Here is an 18,453-nt window from a genome sequence, read left to right on the forward strand (position 1 = left end):
GTCCCGGTTTTGGTTCCAGTCAAGGGCACATGCCCGGGTTGCGGGCTCCATCCCCCAGTAGGCAGCCGGCCGGGCGATGTTTGATTTTTCTAGCTGGGAGGTGGTCGTGTGCTTTAAGACAGGATATGAGCTCAGCGGTTGAGCGTCGACCTATGAACCAGGAGGTCACGGTTCCGTTCCCGGTCAGGGCGCATGCCCGGGCTGCGGGCTCCATCCCCCACTCGGAGGCCTGCAGGAGGCAGCCGATCCATGATTCTCTCTCATCATTGCTTCTCTCTCTCTCATGCTTCTACCTCTCTCTCCCTTCCTCTCTGAAATCAATAAAAATACGCTAAAACCAACAAAACAAGGGCCCTCAAATGCTATCCCCCGTGCTCTCTGCCTCCACCGAGATGTCAGCTCGGACAGGTTTTCCAAGCCTCACCTATGAACGAGTAAGGAGTGGCTGTAGACGAATAGGTGTGAGCCCAGTTTCCAGGCATCTGAGAAGGACGGGCGTTAGTCTTTCTGTTCGTGTCTCAACAGCTCGCGTTATGACCGCATTTCCTGTTCCGAGGCTGGGCTGAAGGCGAGCTCAGAATGGCCATGTGGGGCGAGTGTGAATTCCACGGCGCTGGGCGACTGAGTCACACCCCACCTTTCCTGCCCCGCCCTGCCCTGCCCTGCCGAGCCCGCGGGCTAGGCGTGTGTCAGTAACGCCATCTGCCCATCTGCGGTTCCCACCTGGGCTCCTACAGGTAAGGCTTCCGCCGCCGCCACGCACAGGCCATCATCGCACCGTGTTGGTGGGGAGATAGCAGCGGGGGTGAATGGGACTGTGCTCTGAGGAGTCCTAATTGGGGACCTGAATCTGAGCTTTTTTAAAAACAAACAAACAGCCCTAACCGGTTTGGCTCCGTGGATAGAGCATCAGCCTGTGGACTGAGGGGTCCCGGGTTCGATTCCAGTCAAGGGCATGTACCTTGGTTGCGGGCACATCCCCGGTAGGAGGTGTGCAGGAGGCAGCTGATCGATGTTTCTCTCTCATCGATGTTTCTAACTCTCTACCCCTCTCTCTCTTCCTCTCTGTAAAAAATCAATAAAATATTAAAAAAAAAACACGTTAATAAAAACAAACAAACAAACATGCCCTGGCTGGTTTGGCCCAGTGGATAGAGTGTTGGCCTGTGGACTGAAGGGTCCTGGGTTCGATTCCGACCAACGGCATATGCAACGGGGTTGCAAGCTCGATCCCCAGTAGGGGGCGTGCAGGAGGCAGCCGATCCGTGATTCTCTCTCATCGTGGATGTTTCAATTCCTCTCTCCCTCTCCGCTCCTCTCTCTAAAATCAATAAAAATATATTAAAAATAAACAAACATATTTTTATTGATGTCAGAGAGGAAGGGAGAGGGACCGAGCGATCAAAACATCCATGACGAGAGAGAATCATGGATCGGCTGCCTGCAGCATGAGGACCCCCACTGGGGTTCGAGCCCACAACCAGGGGGGAATCGAACCCTGAGCTCCTGGTTCATAGGCCGACACTCAGCCACTGGGCCCAGCAATGTCGTTGGAGCAATAAACTTGCAGAGCCATCAGCCTCTCCCCCTCCCCCTCCCCCTCGCTTCGGCACCACCAGCGGCTGGGGCTTGTGGCCCCAGAGCCTGCTAAGCAGAGGACCGTCAGCCGGGAGGGACCAAGCACCGAGACTGTGTTATTTTCTCTCCGGTGTCGGGTGGGTGTGGCCGTGGCGGAAACTCGCCACATGAAACAGCCTCGATTTAATTTTAGAGCCATGCTGGCCGGCCCCCAGCGGCAGAAGCCGCGTCCAGACCTCCGGGGGCCTGCGATCCCCCCTATCCCCGCCCCGCCCCGCCCCCCCATCCCCGTCCCCGCCCCTTCTGTCGTCTTTCGGGACCGTCCGATGCTCTTTCGCCAACCCCGGCCCACGCGATCACGTCAGTTCTTCCAAGAGGATCCCCACGCCCGCCCCTCCCTGCAGAGACAGCCTCCCAGCCCAGATCCGGCTCCGGGCTTTCCCTCCAGCCGGGAGCCGTGAAGGGGCGGGGACAGCGCGTGGAACCCCGCCCCCGGATCAAGCCACGCCCCCTCCGCACGCCAGGCCCCTCCCACCAGAGCTCCGCCCCCCGCCATGGCACCGCCTCCCCCGAGGATCTAGGGCGCGGCCCCTCCCAAAACCCGGAGACGTAGACCCCGCTCCGCATGCCGCTCCCAGCAGCGGTGAAGCCGAGCCTGTGGGCAGGAAGCCCGACCCAGCGCTTGAGGAGCTGCAGGGGACGCGGCGGGCCGGCGGCTCGTGGACCCCGACGCTAGGGCGTGGCAGTAGGAGGGGCCCGTCCTCCCATCCTGGCAAGCTCGCCCGGTCTCTTAGCACCTCCGTGACGCGCAGGCGCTCTGAGTGCTGGGCCGCCGTGACGCGCAGGCGCTCTGGGTGCGGGCCGCCGGGACGCGCAGGCGCCCTGAGTGCTGTGCCGCCGGGACGCGCAGGCGCCCTGGGAACGAGGCCGCGGCGCGGGTGAGAGCTGAATCCGGGCGCTGAGGGGGTGGGGGTGTGGCGGGGAGGGTGGAGGCGGCGGGGGCGGCGAGGGGGGCCGCCCTTGGACTCTGCATTCCCAGCGTTTCGCGCCCCCGGAAAGCCGCGCTCCGCGGGGCCTGAAGATTGTCACTGCAGACCCCCAGCTGCATTTTTGCTGGAAATGAGCCATTCGCCCTAAGGCAGCGGTTCTCAACCTGTGGGTCGTGGCCCCTTTGGCGGTCGAACGACCCTTTCGCAGGGGTCGCCTAAGACCATCCTGCAGATCAGATATTTACATGACGATTCATCACAGCAGCAACATGACAGTGATGAAGTAGCCACGAAAATAGTTTTATGGTTGGGTCACAACATGAGGGACTGTATTGAAAGGGCCGGAAGGTTGAGAACCGCTGCCTAAGAGTTATTTTTGAGAAAAATGTGTTAAGAGCCTATTTGATGGTCATTGGCACAGAGGCTCCTGGGGACGGCGGGCACCCTGGGCCCCGACACAGGGCTGCCGGGAGCCTCCTGTGGGGAGACCCACCTCGGATGTGCTCTTGTTTATGGGGGACACGCACCTGCCCGGGACCCCGCCGGTCAGCTGACCTGTGAAGCCCTGAGCACTGTGCTGGGCGCCCCGGCACCGCGGCTGGTTACTTTCTGGGTCAAAGTAGCATTTCCGTCTGTGCCTGGCGGTTTTGACTGTGAAGATTCCCATTCGTGGGGTGCCCCCCCCCCCCCGTTTGTGAAAATGCAATCGAACTTACTCCTGAAGGTGTGTGATGCCTGCGTGTGTCTCCGTGTGTCTGTGTGTGCATGTCTGTCTCTGTGGGTATGTGTTGGTATGTGTGTCCATGTGTCTCTGTGCATGTATGTGTGTGTGCACCTGTGCATGCATAAGTACATGCATGCCTGTCTCTGTTGGTATGCGTGCATGTGTGTGCATGTATAAATGTGTGCATGTATGCCTGCTGGTATGTGTGCATGTGGGTATATGTGTGTCTGTGCATGTACGAACGGGCATATATGTGTTGGCATGTGTGTCTGTGTTGGTATGTGTTTTCATGTGCCTCTGTGCATATATAAATGTGTATCCCTGTGTTGGTATGTGTGCATGTGTCTGTTGGTATGCGTGCCTGCGTGTATATGTGTGTCTGTATGAATGCGCACATGTGTGTTGGTGTGTGTGTCTGCGTTTGGCACGTGCATTATGTACATGTGTGTACATGCATGTGCATGCGTGTGGGGGAAAGGATGCTGTCTTTTCATCAGAGAAAGCTGGCGAGAGATAGGGTATGTGGCCAAACGGCTGCCACCAAGGACTATCAAGATGATAATACGGAATCGACCAAGATGGCGGCGTAGGTAAACACCGGAGACCGCTGCCGCAAACAACCATTTCAAAAATACAACTAAAAGACTGAACGGACATCACCCAGAACCACAGGAAGGCTGGCTGAAGAGAGACTCTACAACTAGAAGGAAAGAGAACAGCAAATCGAGGCTCAGAGGCGGCGCAGTGTGGAAAATACAAAGGTACCGAGGTGCGCGCGAAAGCGGGCTGGTGGCTGAGGGCGCGGTTGTCGTTTTCTGTCGGGACTGAGTCTCAGACTCTGGGCTCCAGATCCGGGCGAGTCTCTAGGGACCCAGACTCAAACGGGAGAAGCGGGATTACCCGGCATCAGTTGGAACCTGAGGGCAGCTTTCTCTCCGAGGTTTGCAGCGGCTGCCGGGGTTCTGAGAAGCAGAGCCTCTGGGAACGGGACTGAGCGTGGCCATAACTGCTCCCTCCGCCCGCCCTGTTGATCCCGCCCCGCCCAAAGCCTGCGCACAGCCATTTGCTGATCGCCTCAGGCAAAGGCTGGATTAGCGCCTCCCCAGAAGACAGTTTTCCGCACAGCTGATTACTATAGCCAGCCGGCCTGAGGGTCAAATCCCCCTAGTGTTAACTACAACAATTAAGGCTTGGCTAGAACAAGACTGCGCACAGAGACCACAAGGGGGTGCACCAAGAAAGCATAAAAGATGCGGAGACAAAAAAACATGACAGAAATGGAGGATATGGAGCTAAGAATCGCAATTTTGAGGGCTTGCCATAAATTTGTGCAGAACCTCACGAAAACTAATGAGACCCTCGATGCTACGATAAAGAAATTAGAAAGTAAGCATACACGGACTGAAATAAAGAATATTATACCCAATAGCAGACCAGAGGAGTACAATAATCAAACCAAAGATTCGACAAAAAACACCCAATTGGAAAAGCAAAATGAAAAAAGAATCCGAAAGTGTGAAGATAGTGTAAGGAGCCTCTGGGACAGCTTTAAGCGGTCTAATATCAGAGTCATTGGAGTGCCAGAAGATGAGAGACAGCAAGATATTGAAAACCTATTTCAAGAAATAATGGCAGAAAACTTCCCCCACCTGGTGAAAGAAATGGACTTACAGGTCCAAGAAGCGCAGAGAACCCCAAACAAAAGGAATCCAAAGAGGACCACACCAAGACACATCATCATTAAAATGCCAAGAGCAAAAGACAAAGAGAAAATCTTAAAAGCAGCAAGAGAAAGAGGCTCAATTACCTACAAGGGAATACCCATACGACTGTCAGCTGATTTCTCAACAGAAACTTTGCAGGCCAGAAGGGAATGGCAAGAAATTTTCAAAGTGCTGAATACCAAGAACCTACAACCAAGATTACTTTATCCAGCAAAGCTATCATTCAGAATTGAAGGTCAGATAAAGAGCTTCACAGATAAGGAAAAGCTAAAGGAGTTCATCACCGCCAAACCAGTATTATATGAAATGCTGAAAGGTATCCTTTAAGAAGAGGAAGAAGAAAAAAAAGGTAAAGATACAAATTATGAACAACAAACATGCATCTATCAACAAATGAATCTAAGAATCAAGTGAATAAATAACCTGATGTACAGAATGAACTGGTGATTATAATAGAATCAGGGACATAGAAAGGGAATGGACTGACTATTCTTGGGGGAAAAAGGGGTGTGGGAGATGCGGGAAGTGACTGGACAAAAATCATGCACCTATGGATGAACACAGTGGGTGGGGAGTGAGGGTGGAGGGTGGGGTGGGAGCTGGAAGGAGGGGAGTTATGGGGGGAAAAAAGAGGAACAAATGTAATAATCTGAACAATAAAGATTTAATTAAAAAAAAAAAAAAAAAAAAAAAGAATATATTTCTAAAAGAATCAGAGTGAATTTGCCTTAGAACTATATAGGAAAAAAAAAAAAAAAAAAAAAAAAAGATGATAATACGATCAACCCCCAACAGATTTATGGCTTAAAACCAGATTTATGGCTTAGAACTGGCAGAAGACCAGCTCCACACAACATGGAGACTGATTTCACCTTGTGGTAAAATCATTATACACTCATTGTAATAGATTAGCATACTAAAAACACACCCACAGCCCTGATGGAAAGGCCATCTAAGGACACAACATGGGGCTCTTCTGAGAACTCTCTACTGCTATCCCTCCCCATACAAGTCTCATGGATAAATGGTTACCTTATACCACTTTCTCTTACTCCCTACATCTTCTCTTAAGATATAAAGGGCATTACCAGTTGAGTGAAAATGATTTAGACAGTTTCCAGGTTGTTTTTAGTGTGCTTCAAATTTTGTTACACAAGGATCACTCTGGAATGGCTACCATTACAAGTATTATGGCAAACTCTAGATTGCTGGTGATTTCATCATAACTAATGCAAACAATTGCTTATTGTTTCCTTAAGAACTCAGCATTTTCTTGTATTGAGGATGAGGTTAAATTTCTGGTCCAGGTTTATGACTTTTAATCACTTATTTGAAAGCAACCCTCTGCAAAACCCTAACGATAACATTTGACAGATTCTCCCTTTAATGTGTAACTGCAGCTTATTTAGGATTTTCTGGATAATTCTATTGTGCTCCCCCCCCCCGCCACACACACACATCTTAAACATTGTTAAGTATTTCTGGCTAATCCTAGACAGTATATAAAAAATGCTTTCACACTTTTTCTCTCAGCCACAAAGAAAATAAATAAGAGAAAGCTGGCGAATGGAAGAAAAGCTCTGTATGGCTAGTGTCTTGATACTTTCTCTAATCCTTTGAGGCAAAACCCGGGGACACCAGGCTGATTCCAGGATGACCACCTGCTACTCTGTCCTGGGCACGTCATTGCATTGACAATAAACCTCATTGTATAATTTCCTCCACAGAACGTCGAAGGATGTTTGTCCCGAGGTCTCTCAAAGTCAAGAGGAACGCCCCCGACGGCGGCCAAGGCTGCGCGGCCAAGAAAGCGAGACCAGAAGCCGAGGTCGTGCGGTGGGAGGAGGGGAGCGGCCCCCCCGAGGACGCTGTCCCTACAGGAGACGCCGCAGTTGCCCACAGGCCACAGGCGGGGCCCGAGCCGGGCGCCCGGGACAGCCTTCCCTCCGACGAGCCTGTCAAGTCCTTTTCCAAAACGCAGCGCCCGGCGGAGCCCGGGGAGCCCGTGTGCGTCGTCTGCGGCCGCTACGGCGAGTACATCTGCGACCAGACGGACGAAGACGTGTGCAGCTTGGAGTGCAAAGCCAAACACCTCCTGCAGGTGAAGGAAAAGGAAGAGAGGTCGGCGCTCAGCGGCCCCCCGGGAGCCGGCTCGCCGCCGCAGGCCCCGCTCCTGACGCCCTACGTCTACCAGGAGCACCCCTTCATCGCCAGCCTCGGGGAGGACCAGGTCGAGAACCTCAGGCACCAGCTGGGCATCTGCGTCCAGGGGCGGGCCGTCGCCAGGCCCATCGTGGACTTCGAGCACTGCGCCTTCCCCGAGACCTTGAGCCTCAACCTGACGGCGGCCGGCTACGAGGTGCCCACCCCGATCCAGATGCAGATGACGCCCGTGGGGCTCCTGGGGCGGGACATCCTGGCCAGCGCCGACACGGGCTCGGGGAAGACGGCCGCCTTCCTCCTGCCCGTCATCATGCGCGCTCTGCTCGAGGTGAGTTCAAGTCCACCCACCTCCACGCTCCTCCTGGGTTCAAGTTGCAAAGCGACCCTGAATCTTTAGCGTTGAGGAGTGTGTCTGAGAAACGTAACTTGAGGGAATTTTTAAAAAATATATATATTTTTATTGGTTTCAGAGAGGAAGGGAGAGGGAGAGATAGAAACTTCAATGATGAGAGAGAATCATTGAACTCTTCCTCTCTGAAATCAATAAAAAAAAAAAAATATATATATATATATATATTTAAGCCCTCGCCGGTTTGGCTCAGTGGATAGAGCATCGGCCTGTGGACTGAAGGGTCCCGGGTTCAATTCCAGGACACGTACCTCATTTACAGGCTCCTCCCCGGCCTGGGCCCTGGTCGGTGAGTGTGCAGGAGGCAACCAATTGATGTGTTTCTCTCGCGTAGATATTTCTCTCTGTCTTTCCCTCTTTCACTCTCTCTGAAAATCAATGAAAAAATATCCTCAGGTGAGGATTAAAAAAAATCATATATATATATATGGCCACCAGAGAGAGATGACACTTTTACCTACAGAACACCAAACAAGGACAGCAGATTTCTGCCGATTAGAAATCATGGGGGCCATGCCATTGTTCGAGTGCTGCCAGGGAGGAACGGTCAAACAGGGATTCTATCCCCAGTGGAGACGTTCTCTCTAACGATGAGGAACCAAGACGTTGTCAGAAGGAAAGCGAGAGGCACCCGTCACCAGCCGGCCAGTCCTGAAGGAATGGCTAAAGGAAGTTCTCGAAAAAGAAAGGCAACGATGAGAGAGAGACCCTGGGACCACCAGCGAGGAACAAAGAACAGTAAAAAAGAGTAAAATTGGGGTAAACATAATACTTTTTCTCTTGAGTTATCTGCATCATGTTTTATGGTTCAAGCAGCAATTAGAGCAAAACCCTATGTAATAAAGAGCTGATACGCTAATTAGACCGGACGGCGGTGGAACGACCTTCCGGAACGACCTTCTGGAACGACCAGTGGGCGGGGCCACGAGGCAGCTGGGGCTGCGAGGGCCGAGCCCCTTGCACGCATTTCGTGCATCAGGCCTCCAGTCTACCTACATACACATACACACACACACACACACGTATGTATTTTTTAAAAAACTTAGTTCATATCCATAGGGATAGACTGCTGGTGTCTCTAGGTCTGTTTTCCGTCCTTGCAGGGCACGTGTCCGTCTGCTCTCATCCTCACGCCAACGAGAGAGCTGGCCATTCAGATAGAGAGACAAGCCAAAGAGCTGATGAAGGGCCTGCCGCGCATGAAGACGGCGCTGCTGGTGGGGGGCCTGCCCTTGCCCCCGCAGCTGCACCGGCTGCGGCAGCAGGTCAAGGTGAGCGGCCCAGCCCGCAGGGCGTCCCTCGAGAAAGCGTTACGTGTGACCCATCGGTGGCCTTTGCATTCTCGCCACGTCAGCGTGGGCGTTTCTGAAGTTGGTTCCGTGTGGGGAAGGGGAGGGGCACGTTCACGGATGCGCGCTGCACGCCCTGACTGTCGGACGCTCACACGGGCGGCCCGTTGAACCACCGCACGTGTGCCCTGACCTGGAATCGGACCCGCGGCCTCTTGGTACACGGGTTGGTGCCCAACCACTGAGCCACACCGGCCGGGCTCCTCACATGTATTTTTTTTATTTGCTTTTCCCCTTTTCCCCAGGTCGTCATAGCAACCCCGGGCCGCCTCCTGGACATCATGAAGCAGAGCTCCGTCCAGCTCCGCAGCGTGAAGATAGCGGTTGTGGATGAAGTGAGTGACCGGGAACATGCGTCGCTCGGCGCTCTGTAGTTGGTGGGCTCTCTCTTTAAATGTATTTTCATGGATTTCAGAGAGGAAGGGAGAGGGAGAGAGAGACGGAAACATCCATGATGAGAGAGAATCATGGACCGGCTGCCTCCTGCACGCCCCCCACCAGGGATTGAGCCCACAACCCGGGCCTGTGCCCTGACCGGGAATCGAACCGTGACCTCCTGGTTCATAGGTCGATGCTCACACCAAGCCACGCTGTCCGGGCTGGCCTCTTTTCTTTCTTTTTAAAAAAAAAAATATATTTTACTGATTTTTTATGGAGAAGAAGGGAGAGGGATAGAGAGTTAGAAACATCGATGAGAGAGAAACATCAATCAGCTGCCTCCTGCACACCACACACTGGGGATGTGCCCGCAACCAAGGTACATGCCCTGGACCGGAATCGAACCCGGGACCCTTGAGTCCACAGGCCGACGCTCTATCCACTGAGCCACACCGGTTTTGGCAATCCTTCCTGTTTTGACAGGGTGGTAGCTGTTTCTGGGTAAGGGTTTTTCATTTCTTACCAGAGTCTTTTCTTGGGTGGCCCTGGGTTTTAACATCAAAACGGGCTCATGTTAAAATGATGTTTCAGCCCGGCCGGCGTGGCTCCGTGGTTGAGCGCCGACCTATGAACCGGGAGGTCACAGTTCGATTCCCGCTCAAGGGCACAGGCCTGGGTTGTGGGCTCGATGCCCAGTGTGGGGCGTGCAGGGGGCAGCCGATCCATGATGCTCTCTCATCACTGATGTTTCTCTCTCTCTCTCTCTCTCCCTCTCCCTTCCTCTCTGACATCAATAAATGACAGATGAAATAATAAATTAAAACGACGCTGTTTCAGGCCGACACCATGTTGAAGATGGGCTTTCAGCAGCAGGTGCTGGACGTCCTGGAACACGTCCCCCACGACTGTCAGACCGTCCTGGTCTCGGCCACGATCCCCGCCAGCATCGAGCAGCTGGCCGGCCAGCTCCTGCGGGACCCCGTGCGGATCACGGCCGGAGAGAAGAACCTGCCCTGCCCCCACGTGCGGCAGATCGTGCTGTGGGTGGAGGAGCCCGCCAAGAAGAAGAAGCTGTTTGAGATCCTGAATGTGAGCCGCCACGCCGGGGAGCCGGGCCCGTGGGCCGTGTCCGCCCGTTTCGTGGGTCTTAAGAGGAGGGGTGTCGGGTGTAGCTTTTGGGGCATTTGGCTTAGGTTTCTGCTAACACATTGCTTTGCCTGTCTCGGAATCCTGTAAGAATCTATGAAATTATTTTTTTTTTTATTTTTTTACAGAGAGGAAGGGAGAGGGACAGAGAGCTAGAAACATCGATGAGAGAGAAACATCCATCAGCTGCCTCCTGCACACCCCCCACTGGGGATGTGCCCGCAGCCAGGGCACATGCCCCTGACCGGAATCGAACCCGGGACCCTTCAGTCCACAGGCCGACGCTCTAGCCACTGAGCCAAACCGGTCAGGGCGAATCCATGACATTTTTTAAAGATATATATTTTTATTGATGTCAGAGAGGAAGGGAGATGGAGAAAGAGAGAGAAGGAAACATCCATGATGAGAGAGAATCATGGGTCGGCTGCCTCCTGCACGCCCCCCCACTGGGGGTCACGTGTACAACCCGGGCATGCGCCCCGACCGGGAATCGATCCCCCGTCTCCCGGTTCAGAGGTCAATGCTCGACCACTGAGCCACACCAGCCACGCTCACTGTGCTTAACTTTTAAAAATCATTTGTGCATAGAAGGGCCGTGGGCCGTTCTGGCTTCTGTGTGTGCATATTTTAAAGAAAATACACTCATGTCGACAGCGTATGCCTTGTCCCTCCTTCTCGGTGCGTGTGAACCTGCTGGTAACCAGCTGGGACCGGTGCTTGCAGGAGAACTCCCCGTGGCGGGTGTTCCCGAGTAACTTGAATGTGTGTCCTCCCCGCCCCCCCAGGATAAGAAACTCTTCCAGCCGCCCGTGCTGGTGTTTGTGGACTGCAGGCTCGGGGCGGACCTGCTGAGCGATGCCGTGCAGAAGGTCACGGGCCTGAGGAGCGTGTCCATGCATTCGGAGAAGCCGCAGGCCGAGCGGAGGAGCATCCTGGAGGTGCGACGCGCGGCCCCGTCTCATCTCGCTCCCGGAACCCGTGTTGCCTCATTTTCAAGAGACACTGGAATAACCAGTGGTGTTTAATGCAGACCCCTTTATTTAAAAAAAAGACATTTTTATTGATTTCAGAGAGGAAGGGAGAATTTATAGATAGAAACGTGCAATGATGAGAGAGAATCATGGATCGGCTGCCCCCTGCACTCCCCCTACTGGGGATGGAGCCCACAACCCGGGCCTGTGCCCCTGACTGGAATCGAACCTGGGCCCTTTCAGTCCGCAGGCCGAAGCTCTATCCACTGAGCCAAACCAGTTAGGGCTGGATCTTTTTTTTTTTTTTTTTAACGACTAAGAACTCCAGGCAGGCAGTGACCGGAGCTGACTGTCCCTCCTGCCAGCATTTGTGTTTGGGGAGCAGGTCAGCCTGGTCCCCAGGGATTGTCCGCTAACGAGGTGACTAATTCAGAAGCCACCGTTTCTGACATCAGGTCAGCGTGGCTGGGGCAGAGCCTAGGTCACCTCTGATAAAGGTTTGCCCGAGGAAAGGAATAGAAAACACCCCGGGGGTGTGGGGGGGAGAGGGGGGGCCTGGGAGGAACCTGGGCCACACCCACTTCCCCCGGGTTCACTGTTTCCTTCCCGAAAAGATCCTTCAAAAATGTTGCAGAAAGCATCGGGAAAAGGAAAGGATCTCAAGTCTATGAAACCGCATGAGACACAGTTCTCAGGGGGTCGCCAACCTTTCGGACCTCGCGGACCACCAGTGTCCCCCTGACCCTGACCCTGACCCCAGCCCTAAAGCGGTCCGCGGACCACCGGCCGGAGACCCCTGCCCTGAACAGTGCCTTCTCTCGCTCTCCTGGAAAGGGCTTGCTTGGCGGAGCCCACGAGGTGGTGGTGAGCACGGGCGTCCTGGGACGAGGCCTGGACCTGGTCAGGGTCAAGCTGGTCGTGAACTTCGACATGCCCTCGAGCATGGACGAGTACGTGCACCAGGTAAGGGGGCTTCCGTGTGAGCGCGTGACTCCCCTCGGGCTCAGCCCTGGTCAGTAAAAGTCCCGTAATGGACAGGAAACGTGATTTTTATTTTTATTTTATTTTTTTAAAATATATTTTATTGATTTTTTACAGAGAGGAAGGGAGAGGGACAGAGAGTTAGAAACATCGATGAGAGAGAAACATCCATCAGCTGCCTCCTGCACACCCCCCACTGGGGATGTGCCCGCAACCAAGGTCCATGCCCTTGACCGGAATCGAACCTGGGACCCTTCAGTCCGCAGGCCGACGCTCTATCCACTGAGCCACACCGGCTTCGGCTTGATTTTTATTTTTTTTTGCTTTTAAGATGTATGTGCCTATAAATGAAATCTTGGTTTTAAAAACTCTGTGCCTTACATAGTAATTAGAAATGATAACCTACCATGTCATTTACATTTTTAATTGGTTTTTTATTTTTTTAATTTCCTTTGTATTCCTTTTAAAAATTTTAATATATTTTTACTGATTTGAGAGAGGGAGAGGGAGACAGAAACATCACTGATGAGAGAGAGTCATGGGTCGGCTGCCTCCTGCACGCCCCCTACTGGGGATCGAGCCCAAAACCCGGGCATGTGCCGTTGACAGGAATAGAACCCAGGACGCTTCAGTCCGCAGGCCGACGCTCTACCCACTGAGCCACACCGGCTAGGGCTCCTTTATATTTCTTCCTCTCTTCAGTGAGCGTGTTAAATGGCTTTTAGAACCAGAAAAGACAAGCGGGGGGGCGGGGGGGAGGGGAGGCTTTGTTTGACGTGGGTACATCTGGCCGGAATACAAGGAGCCCCACACAGGGTTCGTTTTTGAGGAATCTTGTCTTCATCTCCTCCTCACATCCGTGTGGCTCTAGTCTTTCCCTTTTCAGGCGCATCTCTCCCCTTTGCTGCCAGAGACGCCAACCGGCAGCTCTCCTTTCGGCCGGACACAGAGCCTCCTCTGAGCCGTTATCTCCCCGGCGCTGCTGGCTTCCTTCTCCGGCGTCACTTACCGGCCCGGCAAGGAGGCCTTTCTCCGGTGCTCGCAGAGGCCCCTGGGGGCCACCTTCCCCCCGGGCCGCCCAGGAGGCTGCGGGCCGGGACGCGGTCCTCTGCCTGGTGCTCCGAGTTAATGACAAGGCAGCACCCCCTCCCCGCTGCCTCCCCCTGTGCGTCAGAGAGCCGATGGCCCAGGAGGCCGTTTTCAAATAACCAAGGCTTATTCCCTTCCAGACTTGGAGTCGTGTTGTGTGGGAATCTTTCTAACATTTTAAAATACGCAAGAGGCGCCAGCCGGCGTGGCTCAGTGGTTGAGAGCCGACCTCTGAACCAGGAGGTCACGGTTCCATTCCTGCTCAGGGCACATGCCCGGGTTGCGGGCTCCATCCCCAAGGGGGCATGCAGGAGGCAGCTGATCTGTGATTCTCTCTCTCTCTCCCTCTCCCTTCCTCTCTGAGATCAATAATAAAATATATTTAAAAAAATGAAATAAAGCCCTGACCGGTGTGGCTCAGTGGATGGAGCGTCGGCCTGCGGACTGAAGGGTCCCAGGTTCGATTCCGGTCCAGGGCATGTACCTGGGTTGCGGGCACATCCTCAGTGGGGGGTGTGCAGGAGGCAGCTGGTCCATGTTGCTCTCTCATCGATGTTTCTAGCTCTCTGTCCCTCTCCCTTCCTCTCTGTGAAAAAGCAATAAAAAATATTTTTTAAAAAATGAAATAAAATAGGTAGGCAGCTGCTCTGCGTCCTGAGCAGAGGGTGCCGCTAGAACGCCCGAACCTTTCCTCCGGTCCCAAGGTCAATCCTCTGCGTTCATTACTCACGGAGCAGCGCGCAGTCACACCGCGATGGCCGCCCGCCTTCAGGGTGGCTCAGATCGTGCGCGTCTGTCTGTCTCCATCCTTGGAGCACACGTGCACACAGGGACAAGGAACACGAATGGATAAGCCCTCACCTTGGAGTGGTCACCTGAGTTCACGGTGCAGAAATGCACATGCACATGTGAGCACATGTGTGCACATGTGTGCCTATGTGTGCATATACACATAGGTATTTGGGCTGTTTCTTTTAAATATATTTTGATTGATTTCAGAAAGGAAGGGAGAGGGAGAGAGAGAGAGAAACATCCATGATGAGAGAGAATCATGGATCGGCTGCCTCCTGCACCCCCCACTCTGGCGATTGAGCCCACAACCCCGGGCATGTGCCCTGACCGGGAATCTCTGAACCCGGGACCCTTCAGTCCACAGGCCGACCCTCTATCCACTGAGCCACACCAGCCAGGGCTGGGCTGTTTCTTAAAAAAATATGCCAGTGGCAGCCCCTAGACCGATTTCACAAATATATCGAGAGACCAATTCCAGCAGCTGCTCTCTGAGTGACCGTTGGTCTTCCCACCCGGGTCCTCCGCTCCTTCCTCGGGGCGTTGGGGTGTCACGGGGACCATCCCGAAACCCCCCTTTGCCTCCCGCTCCAGGTCGGCCGCGTGGGGAGGCTCGGCCAGAAGGGCACGGCCATCACCTTCATCAACAACAACTCCAAGAGGCTCTTCTGGGACGTGGCCAAGAGGGTGAAGCCCACGGGGACCCTCCTGCCGCCGCAGCTGCTCAACTCCCCGTACCTACGCGACCAGCAGCGGCGGGAGCAGCAGGGCGACCGGCAGGCCCCGAACCCGCTGGTCACGGGCGCCAACCTCATGGACATCATCCGGAGGCACGACAAGAGCACCGCGCAGAAGTGAGGCGTCAAGCCGCCTAGACACTCCGATCCGGGGACGTTCTGTACATTAGGACGTGCGGTTTGAGGAACCAGGACGAGGACATGAAATAAAAATGGAAAAAAAAATTGGGGGGAGGTTTAGACAATATTTCTTTTTATTTATGTATTTATATTTTTTAAGGGGGGGGGAAAGGGACATCTATAATACTTTTAACAATAAAATGGAATTCAAAAAAATTTCTGCCTGGTCACAGTAGCTCAGTGGTTGAGCGTTGACCTGTGAACCAGGAGGTCACGGTTCGATTCCCGGTCAGGGCACACGCCCGGGTTGTGGGCTCCGTCCCCAGTGTGGGGCGTGCAGGAGGCAGCTGGTCCATGATTCTCTCTCATCATGGATGTTTCTCTCTCTCTCACTCCCTCGCCCTTCCTCTCTGGCATCAATCAATAAATTAAGAAAAAGATACCGTCATCTTTGGCAGGCTGAGCCACACTCAGGTGGTGGCACTCACACCGACACCCCTCTGTCGCCTTTATGCTTCCTGCTGACCGCAGTGGACACGGCGTTTGCTCACAGGGAGGCAGGCCTGGTACGGGAGGTGGCAGGTCGTTCAAGGTGACTGTCCTGGCGGCCGCCAGTAAGCCGACTCCGGGGAGATAGGGCCCTTTTGTTGTCGGTGAGGCTCCCTGAGTGTGACCCCGCCGGCCGGGCCGCCGCCCGAAACCGACCAGGGATAATTAGGTGAGCGGTCGTGTCCCGTCCCGCCAGGACCTGCCGTACCGTACCTGCTACAACGTGTGGCATGTGCAGCCTCGTTGCACAGAATGGCCCGGAAGTAGAAGGCAGGCGTTTACCATTTAGATATGTTTACAAGGAGCAATTTACAGCTCGGCCGGCATGGCTCAGTGGTTGTGCATTGACCCAGGAACCAGGAGGCCACAATTCGATTCCCGGTCAGGGCACATTCCCCGGGTTGTGGGCTCCGTCCCCAGTGTGGGGCATGCAGGAGGCAGCCGATCCATGATTCTCTCTCATCATGGATGCTTCTCTCTCTCTCTCCCCGTCTCCCTTCCTCTCTGAAATCAATAAAAATATATTTTAAGAGAAGATAAAAAGGGTGAGAACTCTGTGACCGTGAGCCTCCCCCCCCCCCCCCCCCCGCCCCAGTGTCCTGTGCAGAGTGGAGAGTCAGGGAGCACAGGCGGGGAGCACAGGCAGGCACCCCACGCTGCCCGCTCCCAGCCCCCCTGCGGGCGGTGCACCTTCCTAATTACCCCGGGCGGGCACCTTGGGCACAATGGGAGCATTGAGTCCCTGGTGTCCTCAGGTGAGAAGGCAGGGTTTCGGATGAGCCTGTGAGGACGCAGAGTATCGGGTGCCACATTCCAGGAATGGGCAGATGACTACAGATCTGAGCCGTCTAGGGAAACGGGCAGAAACGGGGCGACTGACACGCAGCCTCACAAGCTGGGAGGCCCCGCATGGAAGGCAAATCTCTAACACGTTTAAGTGGAGCCTTCACGGGGAACCGCTGACCATGCGGAGGAGAGAGCCTGGGGCCAGACCACAGTGACCACTCTTTGTTTGTTTTGTTTAAAATGTATTTGTACTAGAGGCCCGGTGCATGAAATCGTGCACAGGTAGGGTCCCTCGGCCTAGCCTGCGATCAGGGCCATCTTCTGTCCGCTTGCCAGTCCCCGCCCCGCCGCCACCCATCCCGGTTCCCTGTGGCTCCCCGTTGGCCATACAGCGATCGGAACCTGCGGGATGGGGGGAGGGACCGAGAGGTGGTCAATGCGCCTCATAGTGACTGGTCGATCTGGTCGTTACGCCGTTAGGGTCGCTGGCCTTTTATTATATAGGATTCATTTCAGAGAGGAAGATAGAAACATCAATGATGAGAGGGAATCCTGATCGGCTGCCTCCTGCACGCCCCCCACTGGGGATGGAGCCCGCAACCCGGGCATGAGCCCTGACCGGGAATCAAACCGTGACCTCCTGGTTCATAGGTTGATGCTCAACCACTGAGCCACACGGGCCGGGTGGGATCTCCTGGAGCAGAGAGGTGATGGGTCCTGTTCCTGTCATGATGAGGGTCTCAGGGTTTGCTCAGAACCCCGGGGAACGGTTCTCTCCATCCTCACTGAACCCTAGAGCTTCCTTGATGTACAAACAGGTTACCCAGTAGGCCCTGGGGCTGACAATGGTTTTTTGACTCCTCCTAATCTTCTCTGGAATGAACCCAGCGTGATTCAAAGAGGAAAGAGCGTCTGGAACAGGTACTAATCCCGGAGCTCTCCTCTTTCTACATTAAAAAGGGATTACGAGGTTCCTGGAACGGCCTCTTTTTAAATGACGGGCAGACTTGCTCAATGGATTCAGGTTGCGTCAGCCACCGAGTGGTCACGATGGAATTCTTAAAGGTTTCATCAGCCGATCAGACGGCAACGTGCAGGCGCCCATACTCCCAAGGCTCCTGGCCCGACACGTGTTCGAATTTAGAAAGAAAACACAAGATCTGCCCAATTTAAAACGGCCTTTGTGCTCAACTCTTGCAGGAATTTGAGAACCAGAGGAGTCTCTTGTCGAGGCGGCTGCCCAGGGCAGTGGCTCGAACCAAAGACACGGCAGTAAAAAATGCAACCCAACACGAACTCCTATAAAGCAGGACGATACAGCCCACGTTTTAACGATTTAAAAACTCTGACATTGGGTAATTTATAATAAATCTCTGTCCCCAGGGACTGTTAACTGGCCCGAGTGGAGGTTTTCCTGTGAACCTTAACCTAATCTAAAAGGCTTCCAACGGGCTTGCATCACTTCTTTAAAAAAAAATTATTTTTATTGATTTCAGAGAGGAAGGGAGAGGGAGAGAGAAACATCAGTGATGAGGGAGAATCATGGATCAGCTGCCTCCTGCACGCCCCCCCCCCTACTTCCCACCGGGGATCGAGCCCACACCCAGGGCATGTGCCTCAACCAGGAATTGAACTGTGACCTCCTGGTTTATAGGTTGATGCTCAACCACTGAGCCAGGCCGGCCAGGCCTCCTCCGACCTCCTTCCAAGTGTTTTCTTTCAGTTTGTCTCCCTCTGGTGGACTTTTAAAAAAAGACGTGCTTTTATTTTCAGAATAACTGGATTATTTGGGACAGTGAAAAGGGAAGAGGAATATTTTAATGGAGGGAGGTCCCCGGGAAGGGGGAAGCTGAGGCCAGAGTGCAGGTGTGGGGCCCCTGTTTCTCCGAGGCCAGAGCTAGGGAGGGGCTCAACCAAAGGGGAGTGGGCAGCTGGTGGTGAATGAGATCGGAAACTCAGGGAAAATTATCC

The 18,453-nt window shown here is 54.0% G+C and overlaps 1 protein-coding gene across 3 annotated transcripts; it reads left to right on the forward strand.

Annotated features, from left to right (window-relative positions):
- Positions 1-2,344: 2,344 nt before the first annotated feature.
- DDX59 (DEAD-box helicase 59) lies at positions 2,345-15,416 on the forward strand. Of its 3 annotated transcripts, none has more exons than XM_070401382.1 (8): positions 2,345-2,516; positions 6,743-7,506; positions 8,691-8,858; positions 9,182-9,271; positions 10,152-10,403; positions 11,246-11,398; positions 12,266-12,394; positions 13,299-13,860. In XM_070401382.1, exons 2-8 carry the CDS (start codon positions 6,754-6,756, stop codon positions 13,371-13,373), a joined length of 1,620 nt encoding a protein of 539 aa, XP_070257483.1. In that variant the 5' UTR covers positions 2,345-2,516; positions 6,743-6,753; the 3' UTR covers positions 13,374-13,860. The 3 variants fall into 3 exon arrangements, with proteins under 3 accessions (XP_070257483.1, XP_070257481.1, XP_070257482.1); XM_070401380.1 differs by lacking the exon at positions 13,299-13,860 and adding an exon at positions 14,885-15,416 and having other exon boundaries at positions 2,349-2,516; XM_070401381.1 differs by lacking the exons at positions 2,345-2,516; positions 13,299-13,860 and adding exons at positions 3,443-4,052; positions 14,885-15,416.
- The last annotated feature ends 3,037 nt before the right edge of the window (positions 15,417-18,453 follow it).

The sequence above is a fragment of the Myotis yumanensis genome, unplaced genomic scaffold (assembly GCF_028538775.1).
Source record: "Myotis yumanensis isolate MYYU_CA2020_CCGP unplaced genomic scaffold, mMyoYum1.0.hap1 SCAF_22, whole genome shotgun sequence".
NCBI classification, from domain to species: Eukaryota; Metazoa; Chordata; class Mammalia; order Chiroptera; family Vespertilionidae; genus Myotis; species Myotis yumanensis.